The sequence below is a fragment of the Eptatretus burgeri genome, chromosome 9 (genome assembly GCF_056783735.1).
Source record: "Eptatretus burgeri isolate ZD-2024b chromosome 9, Ebu_testis_v1, whole genome shotgun sequence".
Taxonomy (NCBI): domain Eukaryota; kingdom Metazoa; phylum Chordata; class Myxini; order Myxiniformes; family Myxinidae; genus Eptatretus; species Eptatretus burgeri.
The window spans coordinates 8,842,661-8,867,369 of NC_140969.1; the positions used below are offsets into that span (position 1 = coordinate 8,842,661).

Consider the following 24,709-nt stretch of genomic DNA (forward strand, 5'->3'; position numbering starts at 1 on the left):
ACAAGGATATTTAGACCAAGAACTAAGTTCCAAAATAATATTTGTGAACATACTCGATGGTGATGAATGTAATAGGAAAATTAATTTATTACCTGAAGTCGAACATGGACAAATATGCATTGGCTCACTCTTTGGATGGAATGATAATATGAAAGAAATGTTATTTTAATCAGTGTCTCAATGGGACAGAGATCTTAATTATAATCCCAATTTAAGTCAGTCCCTAAAGTTAGATCCAATTTAACATTGGAAGGGGGGGGGTTGGAGGGTGGAGGAGGGGAAGGGGGCAGAGATTAAACTCGTGGTTTGAGCTTTTGAGTCTTGAGGCAGAGAGTTTTTTTCAATTCATTTGTATCGTCAACACAGTACAGTGTGAAAACTTAAGATCACGTGCGATCGCATTCACTTTCTTTCCTCCTTCATACTGTTTGATCACCTGCATTTTCATGGCGAGATCAATGGCCTTTCTTTCCTTCTTGACAGGTTGAGGAGTAGAAGATAATTTCCTCTTAGGGATGACATCTTGAGACCACGCTAACATGCTAGCAATGGCGGGTGCTCTGGCGGAAACTGAGCAGTCTGAGTAGGCGGAGACGCGAAGCAGTCTGGTCGTAAAGTCGTAAAGTTGAGCAGTCGTAAGTTGCATAGGTCATAAGTCGACGACGACCTGTATATATATATATATATATATATATATATATATATATATATATATATATATACATATATATATATATACATATATATACATATATATATATATATATATATATATATATATATATACATATATATATATATATATATATATATATATATATACTGTATATGTATATATGTATATATATATATATACTGTATATGTATGTATATATATATATATATATATATATATATATATATATATATATATATATATATATATATATATATATATATACAGACATATACAGTATATATATATATATATATATATACATATATACATATATATATATATATATATATATATATATATATATATATATATATATATATATATATATATATATATATATATATATATATATATATATATATATATTGTTACGGATTCGCGCCCGCCGGCGTGCTGACGGCCACGTAACTCGAATCGCGGCACGTCGCCCACCGGACGGACAATCCAGTCGTGACCCTCTCGGACTAACGCCGGGAACCAGTCACGGGTGGACCTTTCGGTCTCACCGCGATCGAGCCAATCGGCCCCCGCATGGGATAGGGTTGCTCGCCAAATTCGACCTACCTAAGTACCCACACGGAGGGTAGACCGGGCGATCGCACCTCGCCGCAGGTCGACTTCGGACACGGGCCACTTAAGCGACCCGTTCCGTACTATCGGGATAACCGAGCGGTGTTATCGTCGGCCTCGACGGTTCGATTAATTATCGGGCGTATTCAGCCCACTACCAACCCTTTACATGAAGCAAGATGAGGATTCAATGAAAGAAATGACGAAGCGAAGCGGGAAAACAGTTCAACATAAAGCACATTTATTCGCGATGAACGGAAAGCACACATATACAATTCCACCAAAAGCACATAGAAAAGAAGAAGACAAAAAGCAAATGCGACAATGCAGATCTAATACCGACTACGCGAGCACACGGCAACACTTATACAATTTTACTTCACAGACGGCGCCGACAACACACATTCCCAAAGCAAAAGAAAAGAGAACCACCCTCCAGGATGAGGGGGTAGGCGGGCCTGGGGCCGAGACCGTGTCGGGCCTACCCGTCTGATGATGAGACGCGGAGCGGCGGTGGGGCCTCAACTCCGCGGGCCTCGCGGACAGTGTCCGGCAGGGGGTGGGAAGGGGGCCCCCTTTGTCACACTATCTCAGCGCGGGGGGAAACAGGAGGGGGTTGCTGATGCTCGGGGAAAGGAGGATATAACCCTGTCTCGGGTCCCGCGGCGAGCGTCTCCTCCTCCACCTCGGTCGCGTTGCTGGCCTCTCTGGTGTGCAGCTCCCGGCACCGACGCGAGCACCCCCTCGTCTGCCTTCGCAGCCGCCGCCTCTCCACAGCTCCGTCCTCTTCACTCCGACTCCGCGAACTCCCAACTGCACTCGTCTCGACTGACGAACGCGGTCGCTTATATAAGCCCCGTGGCTTCGCCTTTGACCCCCTGCCTTCGACCTTTCACCTCGCTCTCCATTGGCCCGAGAAAAAGTGGGCGTGAATGCTTTTTGATCCATGAATTTGCATATAGCGACCGCCCTCCAAAGCCCTGGAGGCGGGGCCAAATCGCCCCTCGCTCACCGATTGGACGGAACAAAAGTGGGCGTGAGTCGTTTTTGATCCGTTTTTCTGCGGAAAGTCCGTGGTTTTGTACACGCTGTTCGGCGCGCGCCCTGCACGAGTCCAATACCGGTACCCACAAGCGGCGCAAGAACGGTGGCGATGCGACGGTTGCGAGGTGTGACGGTAAAGGTCGTGGCTGTTGTGGTGAAGCGGCGTTGTGGTGGGTGGTTGATGTTGTGATGACTGTTGAGACGTGGTTGGTGGTGGTAATAATGGCGGTTGGTCCAAAATAAAGATAGTAAAAGAAAAACGGCTATCCTGAAGTGTCGCAGCACGCATGAATGACATTTATTCCCTCTAGACAACGGCTTTGGGCCTAACTACACATATACTTACCGAGATATCTCACCTAAGGGACCTGAATGGTGGTTTGCGAATTTGGTCAACCACAACACTACCCCCTCCCCTTTTTACAGACTCGTCCCGAGTCGTCAAATTTTCGTGTGCCATCATGTGTAGTTTTCCCCTAGTACATTTTACCTACGGATCCCTGAGTGCGACATTCATGGTATTCGTGTCCCCAAAATAAATAACCTGAGGGCTGCGTAACTACCTAAACAAACTCACTCACACGGACGACTTAAATAAAATTGCCGGCGCTAGGACAGACATGCCGGGGGCGCACTCATATTTACAGTACATCTTAACCTTAACTTACAAATTTTACACTAAACCATGGCCCAGGATCAATGAACTCTGCAAAAGAAAAGCAGTTAGCAGGGAGCCAGGCTGCTCGCATGCAGTCTCTGGCTCAAAACAATGCAGGTGACAGGGAACGTGGCTGGCTGCTCACACGCAGTCCAAGGCCTTCCCTTTTGAACTGAACGCAGTGAACCACAACGGTGCATGGGCTGCACAAATGCAGTCTCCGTGCCAGCTCAAGTGGCACACGCAATGAGCACAACAAATGGATGGATGAATGGTTGGACGCAAACACGGTGCACGGGCCGCCACTGCAGGCCCGTGTTGTAGCTGCCAACAGGGCAGTTCTCGCAGCTTGCAAACTGTTGCCTTGCGGATCCTGGCGCACATGGAAATGAACAGGGGGGGGGGGGGGAAGCAAAATTGAACGGGGCTGGTGAACGTGGGCAGTGGGCATGGCATGGCAAAGGCAGCAGGCAAACACAGCCTGCAGAAGAAGGCCGCTGCAGGCAAACACAGCCCGCAGAACCAGGCCGTTGCAGGCAAACACAGCCGGCAGATGAACTGGCCGGCACAGGCCTTGAAGTACCACAGCTGCAGCCGATCCAGCCGGCACAGGCCTTGCAGCACAGCAGCTGCAGATGAAGTTGGCCAGCCTTTGCCGTTCCGTGGAGGTTGGTGGAGGGAGTGCGGTGGTGCTGGCCACTTGGAAGGCGGGCTCGGACCTACCTACCTGTCTCCCTCCCACCTATCGCCTTTGCCTGTCACTGTACATACCCACTCCCTTAATTTGTCAAACCCCAATTTAGCCCCAACTTAATTTTTTTTTTTAACTCCCCACTATAAATCGTCCCCTAACCCCCTTTATCGTCTTTGTTCGGCTAACCTATCCTGTCACCTAGCCTACTCCCAACCCCTACGTTCCCTTCCCGGAGGGGAATAAGGGAGAGCGAACGTCCTGTGTCGAGGCCCAACTTCAGCCTCAGAATCGCCTCCCCAGAGTTCGGCGATCTAACCCAAAGTGGGTCCAGCGGCCCACAACGAGAGCGAGGGGATGGATGGTGCGGAGGGGTACACTTCCTAATCTACTCTAACCATTGAACTACCCCAGGGCTTTCAACAAGCGCCTCTCGCTTAAACTATTGGTTCTAACAACCCAGATTCCCGTCGCCTGTGTTGGTGTCCTCACAATTTCGGGCCTCACCCCCCAATTTTCTCTCCGTGCCCTCACATGGTCTCCTGGCTGGGACACGTGGCTCCCTTTGGCAGGCACGACCCTCTGCCGAATCTCCCGCTATGGCACCCCCGGGCACTACACTGCCTCCGAGCCTACCAGCTCCCTAAACACCGGGGAGTGCCCCCCATGGCACCTCCCCTGAAACGCACACGTGGCAGGCTGGCTTCCCGGGCCCCTTTCCGAGGGTCACCCATGCCCACAACACTGCCCACGCGGCTAATGGCGCCCCGGGCCCCCGCACCAAGCAGGCGCACCCGTGCCCACTACGCTATCCCGGCCCCCCATGGGCCCTTGGCCTACCGCGGCCGACTAGCCTGGTGCCCGGGGTACCCACTCAGCGATACTCACCTTTCACAGCCACGCTCCCAAGCCCGTCAACAGGGCTCCTGCACCCCTCCAAATGGGTATCGAGCCTACATTCCCACCAACAACAAAACGACCTCCATTTTTCAATTTAACTGACCCCCTAACTCACTCTACACTGACCCCGGGGTCCCTTGGGCGGGAGTCACTCCTCCCCCCAATCACTCATCGCACCATGCATTCCCCATTCGCTCCACTCACACAGACCCGCTGGCCTCACTCACTCATCATGTACTCACCTCACAACTCACCAACTCTTCAACACACTCACGCTGAACTCTGCCATCCTTCTATCTGCATCCCATAACTAACTCGTGCTCCCACGTCGTCCCTTAAACTACAGCACGTTCCTTTTAACACTACGTAGCTAAGCTACGTCCCCTCTACACATTCACAAGTCTGTCCATGTCCTCAAATAATCCCATTAATCAATTCCCCAACCTAAATCTCGCTACAATCCCTCTAACTAATCCATTCCACGGACTCCATGAGGACTTACCCCTGCCCCATGAAGTCGGTCTAACTAAGCTAACCCTTCCCCCTAACTAGTTTCCATCCTGTGCCCAGGTCAAGGGGGTCTTCCACCCCTTGCCCAGGAATCCTGTGCACCCGAAAGTGAGGCTTGCTCTTTTTTTTTTTTTTCTACATGCGCAGCACCAGCGCGGAAACTCAGAGCTCGCGCACTTTACACCTGCCCGTGACGTCATGCAGCTGCACGTGTTCCTCGTCCCTCCTTGGACGGTACTATCCGGCAGGGATACCCCTCCTGCCGGATTCCAACCCCACGTGCAGCCATGGCGTCACCGTGCGCATAAAAAAAAACACAAGCCCCACGTCTCGAGGGGTTCCCCACGCGAACACATGTGCTTTGCCCGTTGGAGCTTAACACATACGATCGCGTGGAGAACCCGTCCGGTCCAAATCCGTAATCCTGCCTAAACTTTGTCCGTCCGCGGGATCGGCAAATCCACCGCGTGCGTTTCCGGACCGGGACTTCACTCTCGCAAGCGAGCACGTGGCGGTCTCGTGCGTTGCACAGCACGAACCTCGTGCTCACTGCTGGGTGAACCCGGCACGGTCCCCGAAACAACTACAGCCGCTACTCGGCTTTCTTTTCTCACATGTCGCCGTCGTCGCCTCCATTCCACCCACGCACACCTGCGTGTTACGACGCACACCCTCCACTCCATTAAACTCACACCGGGAGACGCGGCTGCATGCTCCCGCATGCCAACTGACATCTCCCTCACATACCGCTCTCTCACACACACGGTCTCCCTTGCATTCGGCCGTTCACTCACGCATGCTATTACTCTCACACAAACCACACCACTCACACACGCGGGGGCACTCACCCGCGGTGCCTCATCCACACACCGTCCCTCACTCACACACGGTGCCTCACCCACACACGGCGTGCTGGGAAGCACGTACTCCGGCACCATCGCCACCACACCACTCACACACGGGGTCGCTTCCACACACAGGGACGCACTCACGCCTTGCCCCACACACACAGGGACAACCACACTGGGGATTCGTGTCCCCACAAGGGTCTCCGGGGCCTCTATACCCCCCAAGCTCTCCGTGCACCCGTCCACAGCACTCGTCCCCTCAACCTCGCAAAGCACGACCGAACTCACCTGGTCGTGACTCGCCTCAAGGGGGCATACTCCCTCCCCTCGTTCCTGGAGGAGGCTATTCCGCTGCTCGCACCGGGTCTCCACCCAGTCCACCAGCTCACCCCCATTGTCCTCCACTACCTCCGTGTGTGTGTGTGTGCGTCACTTACCCCGTCTTCATCGTGCAGTCTTCCCTCTATCGTTCCTATCTCCCGTGTCTCTGCCAACTCTTCACCCTTTACCTCCCTTGTCTCCACTATTATTTCCGTTGTCACGGCCTTCATGCCCGCCTGCAGGCATCGGCCCATGTTCTGTGTCTCACCCCGGAGCTTTTTCGTTTCTTCCCTCATTTGCTTGCCCATGCTTTTCATTTCGTTTATAATTTCATTTGCGTTTGCATCCATTTTCGCTGTCATTCCTTTTATTTCGTTTTTCACTTCGTTTGTCATTGCCGCCAGCATGGCGCATAGCTGGGCCATGTCGGGTGCGCTTGGGTGAGCCGTTTCGGCAGGGGTCGGGAGGTTTTGGTGGAGAGGGGGAGGGGAGGTGTCATACACCGCGGCCGCTGCCGCACCCATTTCGGCCTCTGGGTTCAGTTGGGCGAGTTCGTTTTCCTGTACAACCAACATTTCCTGCACGGGGATTCCATCCTGAGCCATGGATTCTACACTACTATTACACATACCTAATCCACCCGGCACCCGCTCGCCTTGAGACGCCATCTTGCTTCTCTTAAAGGGTTAATTTAGCTCGCTCGTAATTTGGAGGGAATCGGGGGTCGCTCCTCTCACCCCTGGACCGATTCCCGTGAATTTAATTGGAGACAGGACAGCCCGTTTTCCCGTTCTCCGTTACCAGTGCTGCGAGGAGGGCGATGAGTTTGTATCGCACGACCTGACACCAGTGTTACGGATTCGTGCCCGCCGGCGTGCTGACGGCCACGTAACTCGAATCGCGGCACGTCGCCCACCGGACGGACAATCCAGTCGTGACCCTCTCGGACTAACGCCGGGAACCAGTCATGGGTGGACCTTTCGATCTCACCGCGATCGAGCCAATCGGCCCCCGCGTGGGATAGGGTTGCTCGCCAAATTCGACCTACCTAAGTACCCACACGGAGGGTAGACCGGGCGATCGCACCTCGCCGCAGGTCGACTTCGGACACGGGCCACTTAAGCGACCCGTTCCGTACTATCGGGATAACCGAGCGGTGTTATCGTCGGCCTCGACGGTTCGATTAATTATCGGGCGTATTCAGCCCACTACCAACCCTTTACGTGGAGCAAGATGAGGATTCAATGAAAGAAATGACGAAGCGAAGCGGGAAAACAGTTCAACATAAAGCACATTTATTCGCGATGAACGGAAAGCACACATATACAATTCCACCAAAAGCACATAGAAAAGAAGAAGACAAAAAGCAAATGCGACAATGCAGATCTAATACCGACTACGCGAGCACACGGCAACACTTATACAATTTTACTTCACAGACGGCGCCGACAACACACATTCCCAAAGCAAAAGAAAAGAGAACCACCCTCCAGGATGAGGGGGTAGGCGGGCCTGGGGCCGAGACCGTGTCGGGCCTACCCGTCTGATGATGAGACGCGGAGCGGCGGTGGGGCCTCAACTCCGCGGGCCTCGCGGACAGTGTCCGGCAGGGGGTGGGAAGGGGGCCCCCTTTGTCGCACTATCTCAGCGCGGGGGGAAACAGGAGGGGGTTGCTGATGCTCGGGGAAAGGAGGATATAACCCTGTCTCGGGTCCCGCGGCGAGCGTCTCCTCCTCCACCTCGGTCGCGTTGCTGGCCTCCCTGGTGTGCAGCTCCCGGCACCGACGCGAGCACCCCCTCGTCTGCCTTCGCCGCCGCCGCCTCTCCACAGCTCCGTCCTCTTCACTCCGACTCCGCGAACTCCCAACTGCACTCGTCTCGACTGACGAACGCGGTCGCTTATATAAGCCCCGTGGCTTCGCCTTTGACCCCCTGCCTTCGACCTTTCACCTCGCTCCCCATTGGCCCGAGAAAAAGTGGGCGTGAATGCTTTTTGATCCATGAATTTGCATATAGCGACCGCCCTCCAACGCCCTGGAGGCGGGGCCAAATCGCCCCTCGCTCACCGATTGGACGGAACAAAAGTGGGCGTGAGTCGTTTTTGATCCGTTTTTCTGCGGAGAGTCCGTGGTTTTGTACACGCTGTTCGGCGCGCGCCCTGCACGAGTCCAATACCGGTACCCACAAGCGGCGCAAGAACGGTGGCGATGCGACGGTTGCGAGGTGTGACGGTAAAGGTCGTGGCTGTTGTGGTGAAGCAGCGTTGTGGTGGGTGGTTGATGTTGTGATGACTGTTGAGACGTGGTTGGTGGTGGTAATAATGGCGGTTGGTCCAAAATAAAGAGAGTAAAAGAAAAACGGCTATCCTGAAGAGTCGCAGCACGCATGAATGACATTTATTCCCTCTAGACAACGGGTTTGGGCCTAACTACACATATACTTACAGAGATATCTCACCTAAGGGACCTGAATGGTGGTTTGCGAATTTGGTCAACCACAACAATATATATATATATATATATATATATATATATATATATATATATATATATATATATATATATATATATATATATATATATATATATATATACTGTATATATATATATATATATATATATATATATATATATATATATATATATATACTGTATATGTTTGTATATATATATACACAGTGGGGAGAACAAGTATTTGATACACTGCCGATTTTGCAGGTTTTCCCACTTACAAAGCACGTAGAGGTCTGTAATTTTTATCATTGGTACATTCTAACTGTGAAAGACAGAATCTAAAACAAAAATCCTGAAAATCACATTGTATGATTTTTTAATAATTCATTTACATTTTATTGCATGAAATAAGTATTTGATCACCTACCAACCAGTAAGAATTCTGGCTCTCACAGACCTGTTAGTGTTGTCTTTAAGAAGCCCTCCCATTCTCCACTCATTACCTGCATTAACTGCACCTGTTTGAACTCGTTATCTGCATAAAAGACAGCTGTCCACACTCAATCAATCAGACTCCAACCTCTCCACAATGGGCAAGACCAGAGAGCTGTCTAAGGACATCAGGGACCAAATTGTAGACTTGCACAAGGCTGGGATGGGCTACAGGACAATAGGCAAGCAGCTTGGTGAGAAGGCAACAACTCGTCGACCGAGAATTAACAAGGTCCAACTACACTTTTTTAAAGTTTGAGAAAAATGAAATCAAAAATTCAAAGTGGAATTGCCGCTATCTCATAACATTTTATTTTCATATCGTGTGCTACATAACAGGTACATATAAAGGTTACATAAAATAATCTTACTTAGTTTCCTCTGTTGCCCTTCTACATGGACTTCTTCTAAATTTGAATGAAATGTCAGATAGACCCTGTTAATTCTCGGTCGACGAACTGTTGGCGCAATTATTATAAAATGGAAGAAGTTAGAGATAACAGTCAGTCTCCCTCGGTCTGGGGCTCCATGCAAGATCTCACCTCGTGGAGCCTCAATGATCATGAGAAAGATGAGGGATCAGCCCAGAACTACACGGTAGGACCTGGTCAATGACCTGAAGAGAGCTGGGACCACAGTATCAAAGAAATCCATAAGTAACACACTACGCCGTCATGGATTAAAATCCTGCAGCGCACGCAAGGTCCCTCTGCTCAAGCCAGCACATGTCCAGGCCCGTCTGAAGTTTGCCAATGACCATCTGGATGATCCAGAGGAGGAATGGGAGAAGGTCATGTGGTCTGATGAGACCAAAATAGAGCTTTTTTGGTTTAAATTCCACTCGCCGTGTTTGGAGGACGAAGAAGGATGAGTACAACCCCAAGAACACCATCCCAACCGTGAAGCATGGGGGTGGAAACATCATTCATTGGGGATGCTTTTCTGCAAAGGGGACAGGACGACTGCACCGTATTGAGGGGAGGATGGATGGGGCCATGTATCGTGAGATCTTGGCCAACAACCTCCTTCCCTCAACAAGAGCATTGAAGATGGGGCATGGCTGGGTCTTCCAGCATGACAACGACCCGAAACACACAGCCAGGGCAACGAAGGAGTAGCTCCGTAAGAAGCATCTCAAGGTCCTAGAGTGGCCGAGCCAGTCTCCAGACCTGAACCCAATAGAAAATCTTTGGAGGGAGCTGAAAGTCTGTGTTGCCCAGCGACAGCCCCGAAACCTGAAGGATCTGGAGAAGATCTGTATGGAGGAGTGGGCCAAAATCCCTGCTGCAGTCTGTGCAAACCTGGTTCAGAACTATAGGAAATGTCTGATCTCTGTAATTGCAAACAAAGGTTTCTGTACCAAATATTAAGTTCTGTTTTTCTGATGCATCAAATACTTATATCATGCAATAAAATGCAAATTAATTATTTAAAAATCATGCAATGTGATTTTCAGGATTTTTGTTTTAGATTCCGTCTTTCACAGTTGGAGTGTACCAATGATAAAAATTACAGACCTCTTCGTGCTTTGTAAGTGGGAAAACCGGCAAAATCGGCAGTGTATGAAATACTTGTTCTCCCCACTGTATATGTATGTATGTATATATATATATATATATATATATATATATATATATATATATATATATATATATATATATATATATATATAGTTAGAGATTTCCGCCCGTTCGGCGTGAGAACGTCCGCCTTAGCCCAATTGCAGCCGCGCGTGCCCACTGAATGAGCAATCTAGTCGTAGCTTCCGGATCAACGCCGAAACCCAGCTACGGGTGTTTTTAACACACCATAAACCAGCCAACTCTTCTGTCCACGCGCTACAGGGTCAATCACCGAATCTCGATATACCTAATTATCCACGCAGACAGAAATACCGAGAATTTATACCTCGACGGAGACTTGTACGGAATGAGCCGCTCAGCCCGCTCGTCCCGTGTGCGTTTTGCCGGGCGGTTTTAAATCGACAAGTTCCGTCGGACCAAATTATCACGTTTATCAGCTGTAATAGCCAGCTAATTTCCCGAACACGTCGTGGCAGTCAGTGGGAGGAAAGTAACGCAACGAGCAGATGTACATTCAAACAATGGGGCATTTGTTGATACAGGCACATAAGCAGTCAATGGGGGAAGGGGACATGACACGAGCAAGCCTTCAGCCGATGCCTCTTCAACAATGTACACATTCATGCACTTAGCCAGTTCTACTTAGGAAGACAAGGCGCCACAGACTTTAATCCAAAACCAAGGAAAAGAATAGGGCTCGCGAGCCTTTATTTCAAACTCGGAGGCCTGGTTGACCGAGGGCTCCAAGAAACCGGGCTGGTTACCTGACCGCCCCTGGTGGCGACTTGAGGGTCTTCGGATCGGTGACCCTTGGTGTCTCTGTCTCTGTTCGGTCTGGTGGGTCACAAACACACCAGTCGCTTGGGCGACTTGACGAGCAGCTTGAGCGGCTGCTTGGTCTGCCTCGGTGGCCCGGCTTCGTCACGGCCCCTTTCTGGTGAGCCTGGCCGGCGACGCTTCGGAGGAGCAAACGGGTCTCTTGCTCTTTCAGAGTTGATGCTCTTTTAGAACCCGTTCACTCCTCAGCGTCGCCTGACCGTATCAGGGCCGTCTGCCCGGACCCCCACGCCCCGCTGCTGCCGTTGGCTCCTACCACTCCAAGCTCCGATGCTGCCGCTGGCTCCGACGACTCCAAGCTCCGTCTTTCCAGCTCCCACCAGCCCCGACTCCCGACTCCGATCTGCACCGGTGAACGACCCGTGAACAACCAAACCGAATCTGCCCGAGTTCCGCCCTTATATCGGCCAGGAGCGAGCCGTTCCTTGATCTTTCAACCCGAGGCCAGGCTCCGCCCACTGTTCGCCTCTGACCTTTCACCCCTGGTGAGCCTCGCGGGAAACCCCAAGTTTGACGTCACAGGGTGCTTTCGGGGTAGACCTCCTTTTGAACCATTTATGCAAATCAGCCGCTTTGCGGCTGTTTGCTCACGGACGGTGGAATGTGGCTCTTTCTGTTGCGCAGCGTGTCCACAACCAACGGCATTTTGCGGCTGTCGCTGAGAGGACATGATGGTGTTGTCGAGGAGATGGCGGTGTTGTGGAGATGGCGTGGTTGCGGAGATGATGGTGTTGTTGAGGAGATGGCGTTTTCGTAGTTTGTTGATGTTTTAAAATAAAAGATAGAAAAAGAATAACGCTACCTCAAGATTCACAGCGTGGCACACGAATAAATCCCTTTACACATTGGTGGGGGAATCCTAACCTGAAACACTTACTTATTGAAATAACTGATCTTCGGGGAACCTGAATGGTGTTTTGTGAATTTCCAAAACCACAACAATATACATATATATATATATATATATATATATATATATATATATATATATATATATATATATATATATATATATTGTTACGGATCTGGAAACCATGTGCATTCAACATACAGATGTCCCAAGAGTCAGTTATTCCGTTAAGTATATGTGAGATAGGTCCCTTCCTTTTGTCTAGTGGGAGAATCAAAGGTGTGTGTTGTGACAGTTTAGGTAGGTTATGTCTTCAAAATACAAATCCTCCAACGCCACATCCAGCAGATCATCTAGCCTGCTACTGAGCGAGTGCTTCGCTCCACCAACCTGAAACCCTGCCCAGGAAGGGCATGCCGTGGTCCCCTGTCCAATCGAGGCGGTCGGTGACGCGTGCTTCACCGAAACCCCAACCAGGAAGGGCATGCCATGGAACCCTGTCCAATCAAGGCGGACAGTGGCGTGTGCTTCACGGAGCTCTGCCCCGTACAAGGGCTCCTTTGTTCCCTTTCATGGGTATTTAAGACAGGGGCATGTCTGAAGAAGAGGAGAAGTGCTCGAGCTGTGTGGATCCAACGAGAGTGAGAGGAGACTTCGTCACCCATCCAACATCACCGCCACCACCAGGAATACAATTCGGTTGTGCGCTGTCTCCCTGGCATTCCACGGGGAGAAGTGGGTCCCGTCGGCAACCCTGATCTCTGCCCGGGGACTCCGTCTGTTCCACGCGGGTTCCTCCACGGGCACGAGCCCCCGAGCCGGACCACCATTGACATGTGCCGCACCGCGGAGCACCCCCTACCTCCAGCGTGCAGGTACCCCGCTGAACTGCGACCCCCAGCTCGTCTATCCTTTTCCGGCTGCGGGGGTCTTCAATAAAGCATCTGTGTGTGTGTGTCTGAGTGTGTTGGGCCCGTCTTTCAGTAGAACTGTATTAGTGCTTGAATCCTTGTAAATCTTGCTTGCATATCCGCGATAAGTCTTGCCCTGTGTCTTTCTTTATTGTAAATAAATTACCATTATTAGAAATGTATCGAGTTCGTTTCCATCCTTTCTTGCATTGGTCCAGTATGGTTCGGATCTGAGTTTTGGCCGGGTTTTTATACCCGATAATCCGTTCATTCCTGCCGGCATGGCTTTGGCAGTTTCCGCTCGGCTGCACCCAAACCGGAGTTGGTAGTCAGAAGTTGGAACTCTACCACAATCGGTAGAGTGACCCGGTTCGAGCAAGACGTGCCGAGGGCGTAGTTTCCTCGCTAGTCGAAATCGCATCGTTAATTATTTAAATTGGTTACAGACAAATAGACCCTACGCTATGTGGTTGAAATATTGGCAACCACGGTCGGTTCTGCAACCAGCTGGCTCGCGAAATTATCCGGAGCGATGGCTTACAATTCCAGGGAGTCTGGTGGAGACGACGCAGCTTTCCCCACCTCGTGGTCGTTCTCGCCACCGGTCCCTGGCCCACAACAATATATGTGTGTGTATATATATATATATATATATATATATATATATATATATATATATATATATATATATATATATATATATATATATATATATATATATATATATATCTCCATGGACCATGATGTTCGCGGATGACATCATGATCTGTAGGGAGAGTAGGGAGCAGGCTGAATCGAGCCTTGAGAGGTGGAGGTACGCACTGGAGAGAAGGGGAATGTTAGTCAGTAGGAGTAAGACGGAGTACATGTGCGTAAATGAGAGGGAGGGTGGTGGTATGGTGCAGTTGCAAGGAGTTGAGGTGGGGAAGGTGGATTGGTTTAAATACTTGGGATCAACTGTCCAAAGTAACGGAGAGTGTGGGAGAGAAGTGAAAAAGAGAGTGCAGGCAGGATGGAGTGGGTGGAGAAGAGTTGCAGGAGTGATTTGTGACAGAAGGGTAGCTGCAAGAGTGAAGGGGAAAGTATACAAGACGGTAGTTAGACCAGCTCTGTTGTATGGTTTGGAGGCGGTGGCGCTAACAAAAAGACAGGAAGCAGAGCTGGAGGTGGCAGAGTTAAAGATGCTGCGATTCTCGTTGGGAGTGACGAGGATGGATAGGATAAGAAATGAGTGTATTAGAGGGACAGCGCAGGTAGGACGGTTTGGAGACAAAGTGAGAGAGGCGAGATTGAGATGGTTTGGACATGTGCACAGGAGGGAAACGGAGTATATCGGGAGAAGGATGTTGAGGATGGAGCCGCCAGGCAGGAGGAGAAGAGGAAGGCCAAAGAAGAGGTTCATGGATGCGGTGAGGGCGGACATGCGGGTGGTTGGAGTGTCAATGGAAGATGTGGAGGATAGAGAAAAATGGAGACAGTTGGTCCGCTGTGGCTACCCCTAACGGGAGCAAGCCGAAAGAGGAAGAAGAAGATATATATATATATATATATATATATATATATATATATATATATATATATATATATATATATATATATATATATATATATATACACATTTATACAATTAAATATGCTTTTCTCATAATCATTGACCATGAAAATATGTGTATAGGCACCTAATTTGTGATGATACTATACTATATACTGTTCTGCAGATATTTATGAAAATATGATTTTTAGTGATGGCATGAACAATCCACCAGAGGCGTCTCCTAAAAAGCCCACTTCATATCCATAAACGGCTTCCCTGCTTTGGAGGCAGTCATTGATGCATACTTAATTAAAACACGTGATCTCCTTGGCAACTGCTGTCACCAAGCCGTATTTTTGTAATCCAGAGCATTTCACCAGGAGCCACCCACCAGCCTTACATGATTGCTTGACTTGACTTGTTGCCATGGGAATTACCTCTCTTGCCATCTTGCTAAGAGTCATAAAATGAAATGCATTCCTTGTCCTGCAAAACGATTGCATCTTTTAAACATCGTGAATGATGCATCATAAACTACATTTTACTTGCATGACAAATTGTGCTTCTCGTGATTTGGTTTCTGCAAACGACATCTCACACTCAAGGAAATTTAAATTTGTCGACTTTTATTAGCTCTTGTTTTGAAACAAATGTTACAATGATTAAATTTCCATTAAACTGATCATTCTGTTCTCAAACAACAGTTTCAAAATTGACGGTAATGGAATAAGTCAAACCGAACTTGCCTGGTGATGTATTTTTAAGAGAATCGTCATTTATTTGGCATAGAAGACAGGGCAATGTGAAAGAACACCATATTATAATCGTTCTGCTTTCGTTAATGTAATTCTAATGAAAGTCTGGGCCTCATTGAAACCTCTTTTTCATGTTTGAAGTGGCTCACTCCGGCATTGTCACATATTCTGCTGGACGAGTACACAGCCATTTTGATTCAATGTAATGCTATAATAAGGACATTAATTCCTATCAAGAGTCAGTTTCTTGATAGAAATGAATATGCCCTTTGTAGAGCCTCTTGTTGTCGAATGCAGTGATTTCTGGTCACTGAAAGGCTGGCTCTAAGTTTCTGATCTTTTCTTTCTTCCATCAATGGCACTGCAAAAGTACAAATGTGGGATTATATGTTATTTTTGGACATTTCCTTCATTTGAAGTTAAGGCTGAAAATCGTGGTGCAAACATTTATGCAACACAATGACAATTTGCTGTGGACTGGCAGGATAGCCGAGAGGTATACACACTCACGTTTAAGCTGTGTGGCCTGAGGTCGATACTCGACCCAGTTATAAGCTTTGACCCCGGGGTTTTGCACCTAGGGCAAAGCATCAATGTGCATGCAGTCCGTTGAATTTGCGTTAAGCCAAAGGATTGGTCGACTCACACTGGGGGTGGTGTATGTTAACAATCCCGCTGTATCCTCCACAAAGAGTAGGCAAGTTATCACCAGCATCCTGAACCAACTTTTAATTCCTACCTAAACCTCCAGGAGGCACTGCATTGGTGGCACAGCCACACTCCCAGCAAATATGCAACCAGTGCTGCATACACGAATCTTCTTCATTAATGTGTAGCACAAGGCTGCGGGGTAGCATCATTGGCTGAGAATGTGGCTTTGTCACTGATGCAATGCCCTCTGCTTGTTAGGGCAGGAATTTGGAATTTGTTCATGGTGCCAGCAATAGCTCTAGCTCTAGCTCTCTTACTCTTCGAGAAGGACACCGAGGGATCTTTCATGTCCACCAACAAATTCTGGCAGACAGGGTTCACATTTAATGTCCATCCATGGGTTGGCACACACATTGAATCACCCTGCCTGTGAAATACCGGGATGACAGCTTATAACTGGGTCAGGATTTGAACCCAGGCTGGAGATATCAGTGTGCACTATTTTAGGTGTTATAATTGACTTTAGTTCACTTGACACTGCATACTGTTGTTTACCTTATTGTTCATATTCTGTTGTTAATATACTTACAAGGAGAGTTTATTTCCTGTTGCCAAACAGCAAATAAACCAAATGTATTAGCTCTGAATGATAAATCTTCTGTTGTGCTTGCTTTGCTGCCACAATGCTCTACCTGGCAGCAACTCGAGTTATTTGTCTCTCCTGATTATGCAATCTCTGTGTCATTAACAATCCTAAATTCAATCTAATCGACATCGCCATTCGTTTTATTTTTTTTTCTAGAGTTAATACATGTTGGAACTACTCACGTGGTTTTGTTCCTGTCTGACTAATGAGTCAGAATTTGATTGTTCATTAACTTGTCGAGGATAGTTGAAATGTGACATATTAAATGTGCTTGACAAGGAAGAGGACCGAGACAAGTTATATGTGGAGTGTAGTAGTTGTGGTGGTGGCGGTGAGGAGAGGGGGAGAGGGGTTGGGATGGTTGAGGATGTCAGCAAAGTGCTCTCCTCTTCTAATGCTTTCATTCCTGGATTCAGACCAATCCTGTTACCTTTTGTGGTGTATTCAGACAGAATACACAAAGCTAAAACATATTGTCTGCCAGAGAGGTTGTCACGGTGATATTGCAGTCGTTGTGGAGGTGAGCAGGGAGCCTGGATTTTGGGACTTTAATACCTTCCGTTAGATACCTTCCATTGGACATTAACCTTCCCATCACATTTTTTGAAAAAAGATCGGGTCATTGTGTTAACCTTGGCCTAATTCTAAAATTCTGCCTGCAATGGGTGTGCAATCATCAAACTGCTTAAGGAATATCCTCCGATATTATTTTCTCCTGCAGCATGTTGCCTGTGTAAACCTTACAAGGAGAGAATGATGACAGGATAATAATTAGTGTTCAGAAGGATTCATGAATGATGACCAAGTGACAGAAAGATGTGGCTCATTCTGTACATACAAAACATTCAATTGTGGCAACTGAGGTTTTCATTTGCAAACAATACTCACAACGTAAATACACACATAAATGAACAAACGTACAAAATTAAGGAACATGATGAGTCGGTCTCTTGATTGGAATTAATATATCCTTCGTAGATCACATGTAAGAATGGTGTGTGCAGCTGAAGACATGGAGCCTTTCGGGCCTATTTTCGTGGAACAGCCAGAGGACACAATTCATCCAGAGGTGTCGCTGGAGAAGGTGACATTGAACTGCAAAGCTTATGGGAAACCAGCTCCTTCATACAGGTTAAACACCCATTTATTTATTGCATGCATTCACTGAGAATTTATAATTACAATATCCATGTTTTTGGGTTGTACCTGGACTTTTTCTTATAGTTAGGATGTTTTTGTGGATGCTGCTGCCTTTAAATAGGTAAAATCTTTGCAGCCATCCCAAGTTTCCTTGAGGGCATTAAGACCCAATCACAATGTCTCAACTAAAATTCCATAAATACCAGACTCCCTCTAAATTATGCCAGAGGACATGACACCTCACACCCCCACAATTTTCCTCAAGGTTTCCTGCTTATGGCATCCGCGGTCTTTTCCTCTCATGGATCACTGACTTCATTCACTCCCATAATCAGAATGCAGCTCTTAACGAGATCATCTCCTCTCCTCTCCCTGTCAAGTCTGGAGTGTCCCAGGGCAGTGTCTTCGGCCCAGTCTTGTTCCTCATCTTCATCAATTATGGATTTGATTCCCTGGAAAATCCTGCTTATCTCTTTGCTGATGACTCCACCCTTTTCTGCAGCATCCCTCATCTTTTAGAAATGGAAGCAGCGCCCTCTTCCTTGGCATATGTATTCATTTATAATGTCTTTCACCCCTAACAAATCCCACTCTCACTCTTTCTCCAAAAGGATAATTATGTGGTAGTGGTAAACAATGTGATAGTGGCAAACAAACCACTTGAATAAGTTAAGTCACTCAAATGTTTGGGCCTCACCTCAGCTATGATCTTTCTTGGGCAGACCATATTTCCAAGATGACCTCCAAAGCCAGCCATCGACTGGGCATCCTGCATTGTGCAAGGTCTTTCATTGGCCAATCCAAACTTTTGACAACCTACAAAGCCTTCATTTGCAGCTTGATGGAATACTGGTCTCCCCTTTAGGCTCCACCCTTTTCCGTAGCATCCCTCATCCTGTCTCACACCTGGCACCTGCCACACACCTTGCCCTTCTTAATGCCGTGGTAAGCCAGGCCCTAAAAATCATTGAGATCTCGTGCATCGAAGCTGGGTGTTAAGGCCTATTACTTTTGCATCACAGACAGGTTGGTGGCCTCTTTGTATTCTATCACCTCATTTTTGCTCTTGCATCCTCTGCACTTTCTGTGATTTATCAGGGTCAGGTATGGGAGCATGTGCCAGAACAGCGCGTCGCTGCGTCCACTTTCCGCCGGTACTCCAGGGGCCTCCGTCTGGCCATCCCCCAGGCAGATGCCAGGCCCATCCCCATCTCCTTGAGATGATGGTCAACCTGCTGCAACCATGAGGCACGTGGTCGGCCCACTGGCCTCCTCCACTCATGAGACTCCCTCGCTGAGAGAATCTGGTGAGCAGGATCAGCGTCAGGAAAACGAGCCACATGTCCATACAGCCGCAGCTGACGCTCACGGACTATGCAGGTAACAAATCTCATCCGAGTCTCTCTCAGCAACCGCTCGTTGGACACAAAATCCGACCAGCGATAGCCAAGGATTCTCCGAAGACACCTGGTACCAAAGGAATTAAGTCTCCGTCTCAGATCCTTGGTCAAAGTCCAAGTCTCGCACCCATAGAGCAAGACTGGAAGTACCAAGGACCTGAAGACTCGGACTTTCGTCCTCCCGCACAGGTACCGGCAGCGCCACACCCCATGATCCAGTGAATCCATGACTCCCCAGGCCCGACCCAGACGTCTATTGACCTCCGGCTCACAACCTGCGGAGACATGAATATCACTGCCAAGGTAAGTGAATCTATCCACGACCTCAACATCCTCACCACAAACAGACACAGACAGGACAGCAGCATCCAAGATGTCACCGAAAGCCTGGATCTTTGTTTTGACCCAAGAAATCCGTAATCCCAACGGCTCCGACTCCTCATTCAGCACCTCGAGGGCCCCCAAGAGGATGTCTAAAGTCTCCGCAAAGATGACTGCATCATCTGCAAAATCAAGGTCTGAGATCTTGACATTGCCAAACGATGCACCGCAATCCTTGATCTCTCCGACATCCTCCCAAAATCCAGTCCATACAAGTGCTGAAAAGTGTGGGGGCAAGTACACACCCTGACGAACTCCAGTAACAACTGGAAATAAGTCAGAGATGGTACCACCACACTTCACAGCACTCTCAGTACCAGAGTAGAGTTCAGACATCAGATCGATCAGTTTTGGTGGCACCCCACGAAGACCAAGAATCCTCCAGAGGACATCCCGATTCACTGAATCGAACGCTTTACAGAGATCAACATAGGCTGCAAGCAGCCCCTGCCGAAACTCTCGTCTGCGTTCGGTGAGGACACGAAGTGCAAGGATACGGTCAATCGTTGACCTCTTTGGTGTAAAGCCTGACTGCTCTGGACGCTGGTGCTCAAGCAGATGGTGGCGAACCCTATCAAGAATTATCCGAGCAAAGACCTTGCCCGGCACTGAGAGCAGCGTCACCCCTCGGTAGTTGTTGCAGTCTTGGCGATCACCCTTCCCTTTCCAGAGAGGGACAACAAGGCCCCTCTTCCAGTCAGTTGGGATGATGCCTGTGTTCCAGGCAGAGCACAAAACTGCATGCAACGACGCGAGTGCAGCATTTCCACCAGCCTTGAGAAGTTCGGCATGGATGCCACAGATCCCTGGAGCTTTGCCCCGTTTCAACTGGTTCACCGCAGCCCGTGTTTCCACAAGCGATGGTGGACCACAGTTGATTCGAGGGTCAGCAACAGGGATTGTAACACCCTTGACGTCCAACTCGACAGCTGGGGGTCAGCCTGGTACAACCGCTCAAAGTAACCGGCCCAGCGGGCCTTCACTTCAGACTCCTCTGTCAAGAGCCTACCACTCTCTGCTCGAACTGCAGTGCTCCGAGGGATGGGCTTGGATGAACGTAATGCGCGAATTCCCCTGTAAGCGGGACGAGAATCACCTGTCCACAGGTGATGCTCTACCCCCTCACAGATTCCTCGCACATAGGCCTCCTTGTCCACCCTCAGTGCACGTACAGTTTTACGCCTCAGCTCCCTGAACAGCTCAGCTCTGCCATTCAGCCTGGCCCTGCGACTCTGGTCAATGGTATCCAGTGTCCCTTGAGAGACAAAATTCTTCTTTGCCCTGCGGTGAACTCCAAGGCATCCACCGGCAACATCAAGGACGGTGGTCTTGAAGGTGCTCCACAACTCTTCAGGACCCCCAAAGCACCCAGACCCCCCAAGTGTCCACTCAGCCTGTTCGCAAACTCCTCAGCTACTCTCTCATCCCTGAGCTTGGCAACATCCAGCCTAGGCTGGGATGGTACCATTCTCCAGGATTTAAGGTGCAGCTTTAGAGTTGCTACAACAAGCCTGTGGTCAGTATTGAGGAACTGAGCACTCCGGTAGACCCTGCAGTTCTGGATCATCCTCCAACGACCGTCAATGAGGACATGGTCAATCTCCTTTGCCACACCGCCAGCGTTGGAATACCAAGTCCAGCGATGAGCTTGCGGGCGCTGAAACCATGAACCAGCCACCCTAAGTCCATGACTTCTTGCAAAGTCAAGGAACTTAGTGCTATTCTGGTTCATAGTTCCTGACCCATGGGGACCAACACACACCTCATAACCATCCCTATCAGTTCCAGTCGATGCATTGAAATCCCCCAAGACTAGAAGTGTATCTCGTCTGGGGCACTGATCAACCACAGACTCGAGTGTGGCGTAGAATGTGTCCTTCACGGTAAGATCACTCGCCTCAGTCGGAGCATAAATAGAGACCAGGAAAATGACACCTAAGGAGTGACGAATCCTTAATCTCATAATACGCTCGTTGACCGGTGTTACCTCAATTATCATTGGGGTCAGCTTATTGGACACAGCTACAGCAACTCCTTGGGTATGGTAACCATCAGAGCGACCAGACCAATAGTAGGTGTAACCACCCACCATTATCTCGCCGCAATCCGGTCTCCGAACCTCAGAGAGAGCTGCAATCCCGATGTCCAAACGCTTGAGCTCAGATGATAACAGAGACAGGTGATCATCCTCTCTTAGGGATAGGACATTCCAGGCACCCACCCGAAGGGACCGCCTCAGGTTAACCCAAGGAGACCGCCGTCTGGTGGACGACACCTCAGCACCACTCCGACACACTCTCCCGCAATCTGACCCAGGGATGTTACCCCGTGGTTTCCCTCCTATCAAAGATTGGGGGTCCCGAAGGCTTTGCCCCAATCCCATCATCCGGTGAGCTGCCCTGCGAAGGAAGCTGCACAGGCGGTACTCCCACGGAGTGGGTTTTCAGATTTTTTTTTGCGTTTTTGCGTTTTGCGGAATGAAGTGTTTTACGGTGGCTGGAGTGCAAATCCTGCCACCAACCTCCTAATAAGAAGTAACCCAACTGCAGGAGGACGTCCGCAGACACAGTTGGGCACTAGATATGGATGGCCGTTGGCTCACAAGGAGCTCCTCCGCCCTTTGACAGGTTTTGTTTTTAATCCTGCTGGGTGTCCATATCCAAACACCCTCCTCACCAGAAAACCTGGTGGGGGAGACGGTTTAGTCGCCGACAACCCGACCATGGAACAGGTTAGTACAGGTTTACATGGTACCTGTAGCAGGTCACAGATCGAACCTGACCTGACATAAGACATTTATCCCCCTCCCCATGTTTCTACAGAGCCCACATGGTCTGCCAGGAACCCTCTTCTTGTTAAACTCCCAAAATCCAGGCTCACTGCTCACCTCCATTCATTTGTTCCTCTTTTCTCTTGCCCGTGGAACTAACTTCCTCAGTCTGTTCAGTCCCATTCTTCCCTCCAGGGCTTCAAGACAGCTGTTCACCACTACCTCAGGGCATCCCTCATCTACACTCATGATCTCTTCTACCCAAAAATGACCCATTCCCAAGCACTCCTCTTTTCCAGATTATTGCGATTTCCCGCCCCCCCTCTCCCTCACTGCTTTTTGGTTGTTAGTTGTTGGTTGGTTTGTTATTTTTCAATTTCATCACCACTTCCCCCTTCCTTTAAAAAAAAAAAATTTTACTCTGTATCAGCTTGTGTGCAGCTTGTTCACTTTCATGTCTCCTTCTCCCCTGCCCTTGATCTCACTCTCACTTCTACTCTGCTATTGGTGTTTCCCCTTTCCATTATTTTTTCATCTATATTCTGCTCTAGCTCTTCCATCAAGGGTCTTGGTGGTACCATATGCCTTCCACGTCTTAATGATTGTCTTGACTATGCTGCAAGGTATATTCAAGGCCTTTGAAATATTATTATACTCATCCCCTCATCTGTGCCCTTCCACAACTTTATCCCAGAGGTCTTTTGAAAGCCCCTTAGGGCTCATGGTTGAGCTTTTGCTGTGAAATGCACTCCCCAGCAGAGGAAACCTACAGGAACAGCTTATTTTATTCTGAAATAATCAGAATCACTGCCATTTACCACAGGTGGAGACCAATTAACTTGGTGTGTGATTTTGAAAGTGATTGGGTACACCTGAGCTTATGTACAATTGCTATTACGAGTGCGGGCCCGTAGGTGCGTGCCCGTAGGTGCGTGCCCGTAGGTGCGTGCCAGTATGTGCAGCTTCGTTCCTTCGCTCTCGTAAACGACGACTGGATTGGGGCATTGTTTCAATGAGATCGGACCAACCGTATCATAAATGGCCATAACTTGGGAAACACCTGGGAAACATACTCAGGTCCCCAGCGTCAATTGTGATGTCATATCAAACTAAGAAGAAGAATTGTGACGCCCTCTCTCTCTCTCCCCCCTCTCTTGCCCCCCTCTCTCCCCCCTAGTCTTGCTCCTCCCCTCTCCCCCTCCTCTCTCACCCCTCTCTCTCGCCCCCACTCTCACCCCCTTCTCTCTTGCCCCTCCTCTCTCCCCCTCTCTTGAATTGTGACGCCCCTCTCTCTCGCCCCCTAGTCTCACCCCTCCTCTCCCCCATCCTCTTTCGCCCCTCTCTCTCACCCTCTCTCTCGCCCCTCTCTCTCGCTCCCACTCTCACCCCCTCTCTCGCCCCCTCCTCTCTCCCCTCTCTTGAATTGTGATGCCCCCTCTCTCCCTCCCATCTCTTGCCCCCTCTCTTGCCCCCTCTCTCCTCCCCTCTCTCGCGCTCCTCTCTCCCCCCTCTCTCCCCCCTCTTTCCCCCCCATCTTTCCCCCCCTCTTTCCCCCCTCTTTCCCCCCTCCTCTTTCCCCCCTCCTCTCTCCCCCCTCCTCTCTCGCCCCTCTCTCTGTAAATGTATTCACAGAAAAACAAAAAACAAACAAATAAATAAACATTAATTGTGACATCATTCATGATGTCATAGCACCGTGTCCTGTCATTGGTTTGGTAAATAAATGGCCATAACTTGGGCACCGCTTGTCCGATTAATATCAAACCTTGAAAAGGCACATACTCAGGTCCCCAGCGTCGATTGTGACGTCATAGCAAACGAAGAAGAAGAATTGTGACGTCAATCGTGGGAAATAAATAAATAAATAAACAAACATTAATTGTGACGTCATTCGTGATGTTTCGTGATGTCATAGCACCGTGTCTTGTCATTGGTCGACAGATAAATGGCCGTAACTTGGGAACCGCTCGTCCGATTGATATCAAACCTCGAAAAGGCACATCCGCGGGTCCCCAGCAATATTCGTGGCAAGTTTCAATCAGATCA

At 49.0% G+C, this 24,709-nt stretch overlaps 1 protein-coding gene across 6 annotated transcripts in view; it reads left to right on the top strand.

The window, feature by feature from the left end:
- Window positions 1-24,709, top strand: part of LOC147019491 (contactin-4-like) — a 182,287-nt gene that overhangs the window by 65,335 nt on the left and 92,243 nt on the right. For all 6 annotated transcript variants that reach the window (XM_085894029.1, XM_085894030.1, XM_085894032.1 and 3 more), the window contains exon 4: window positions 17,977-18,103. In XM_085894029.1, coding sequence (XP_085750155.1) covers window positions 17,977-18,103 — 127 coding nt within the window. The remainder of the gene's footprint in view (window positions 1-17,976; window positions 18,104-24,709) is intronic.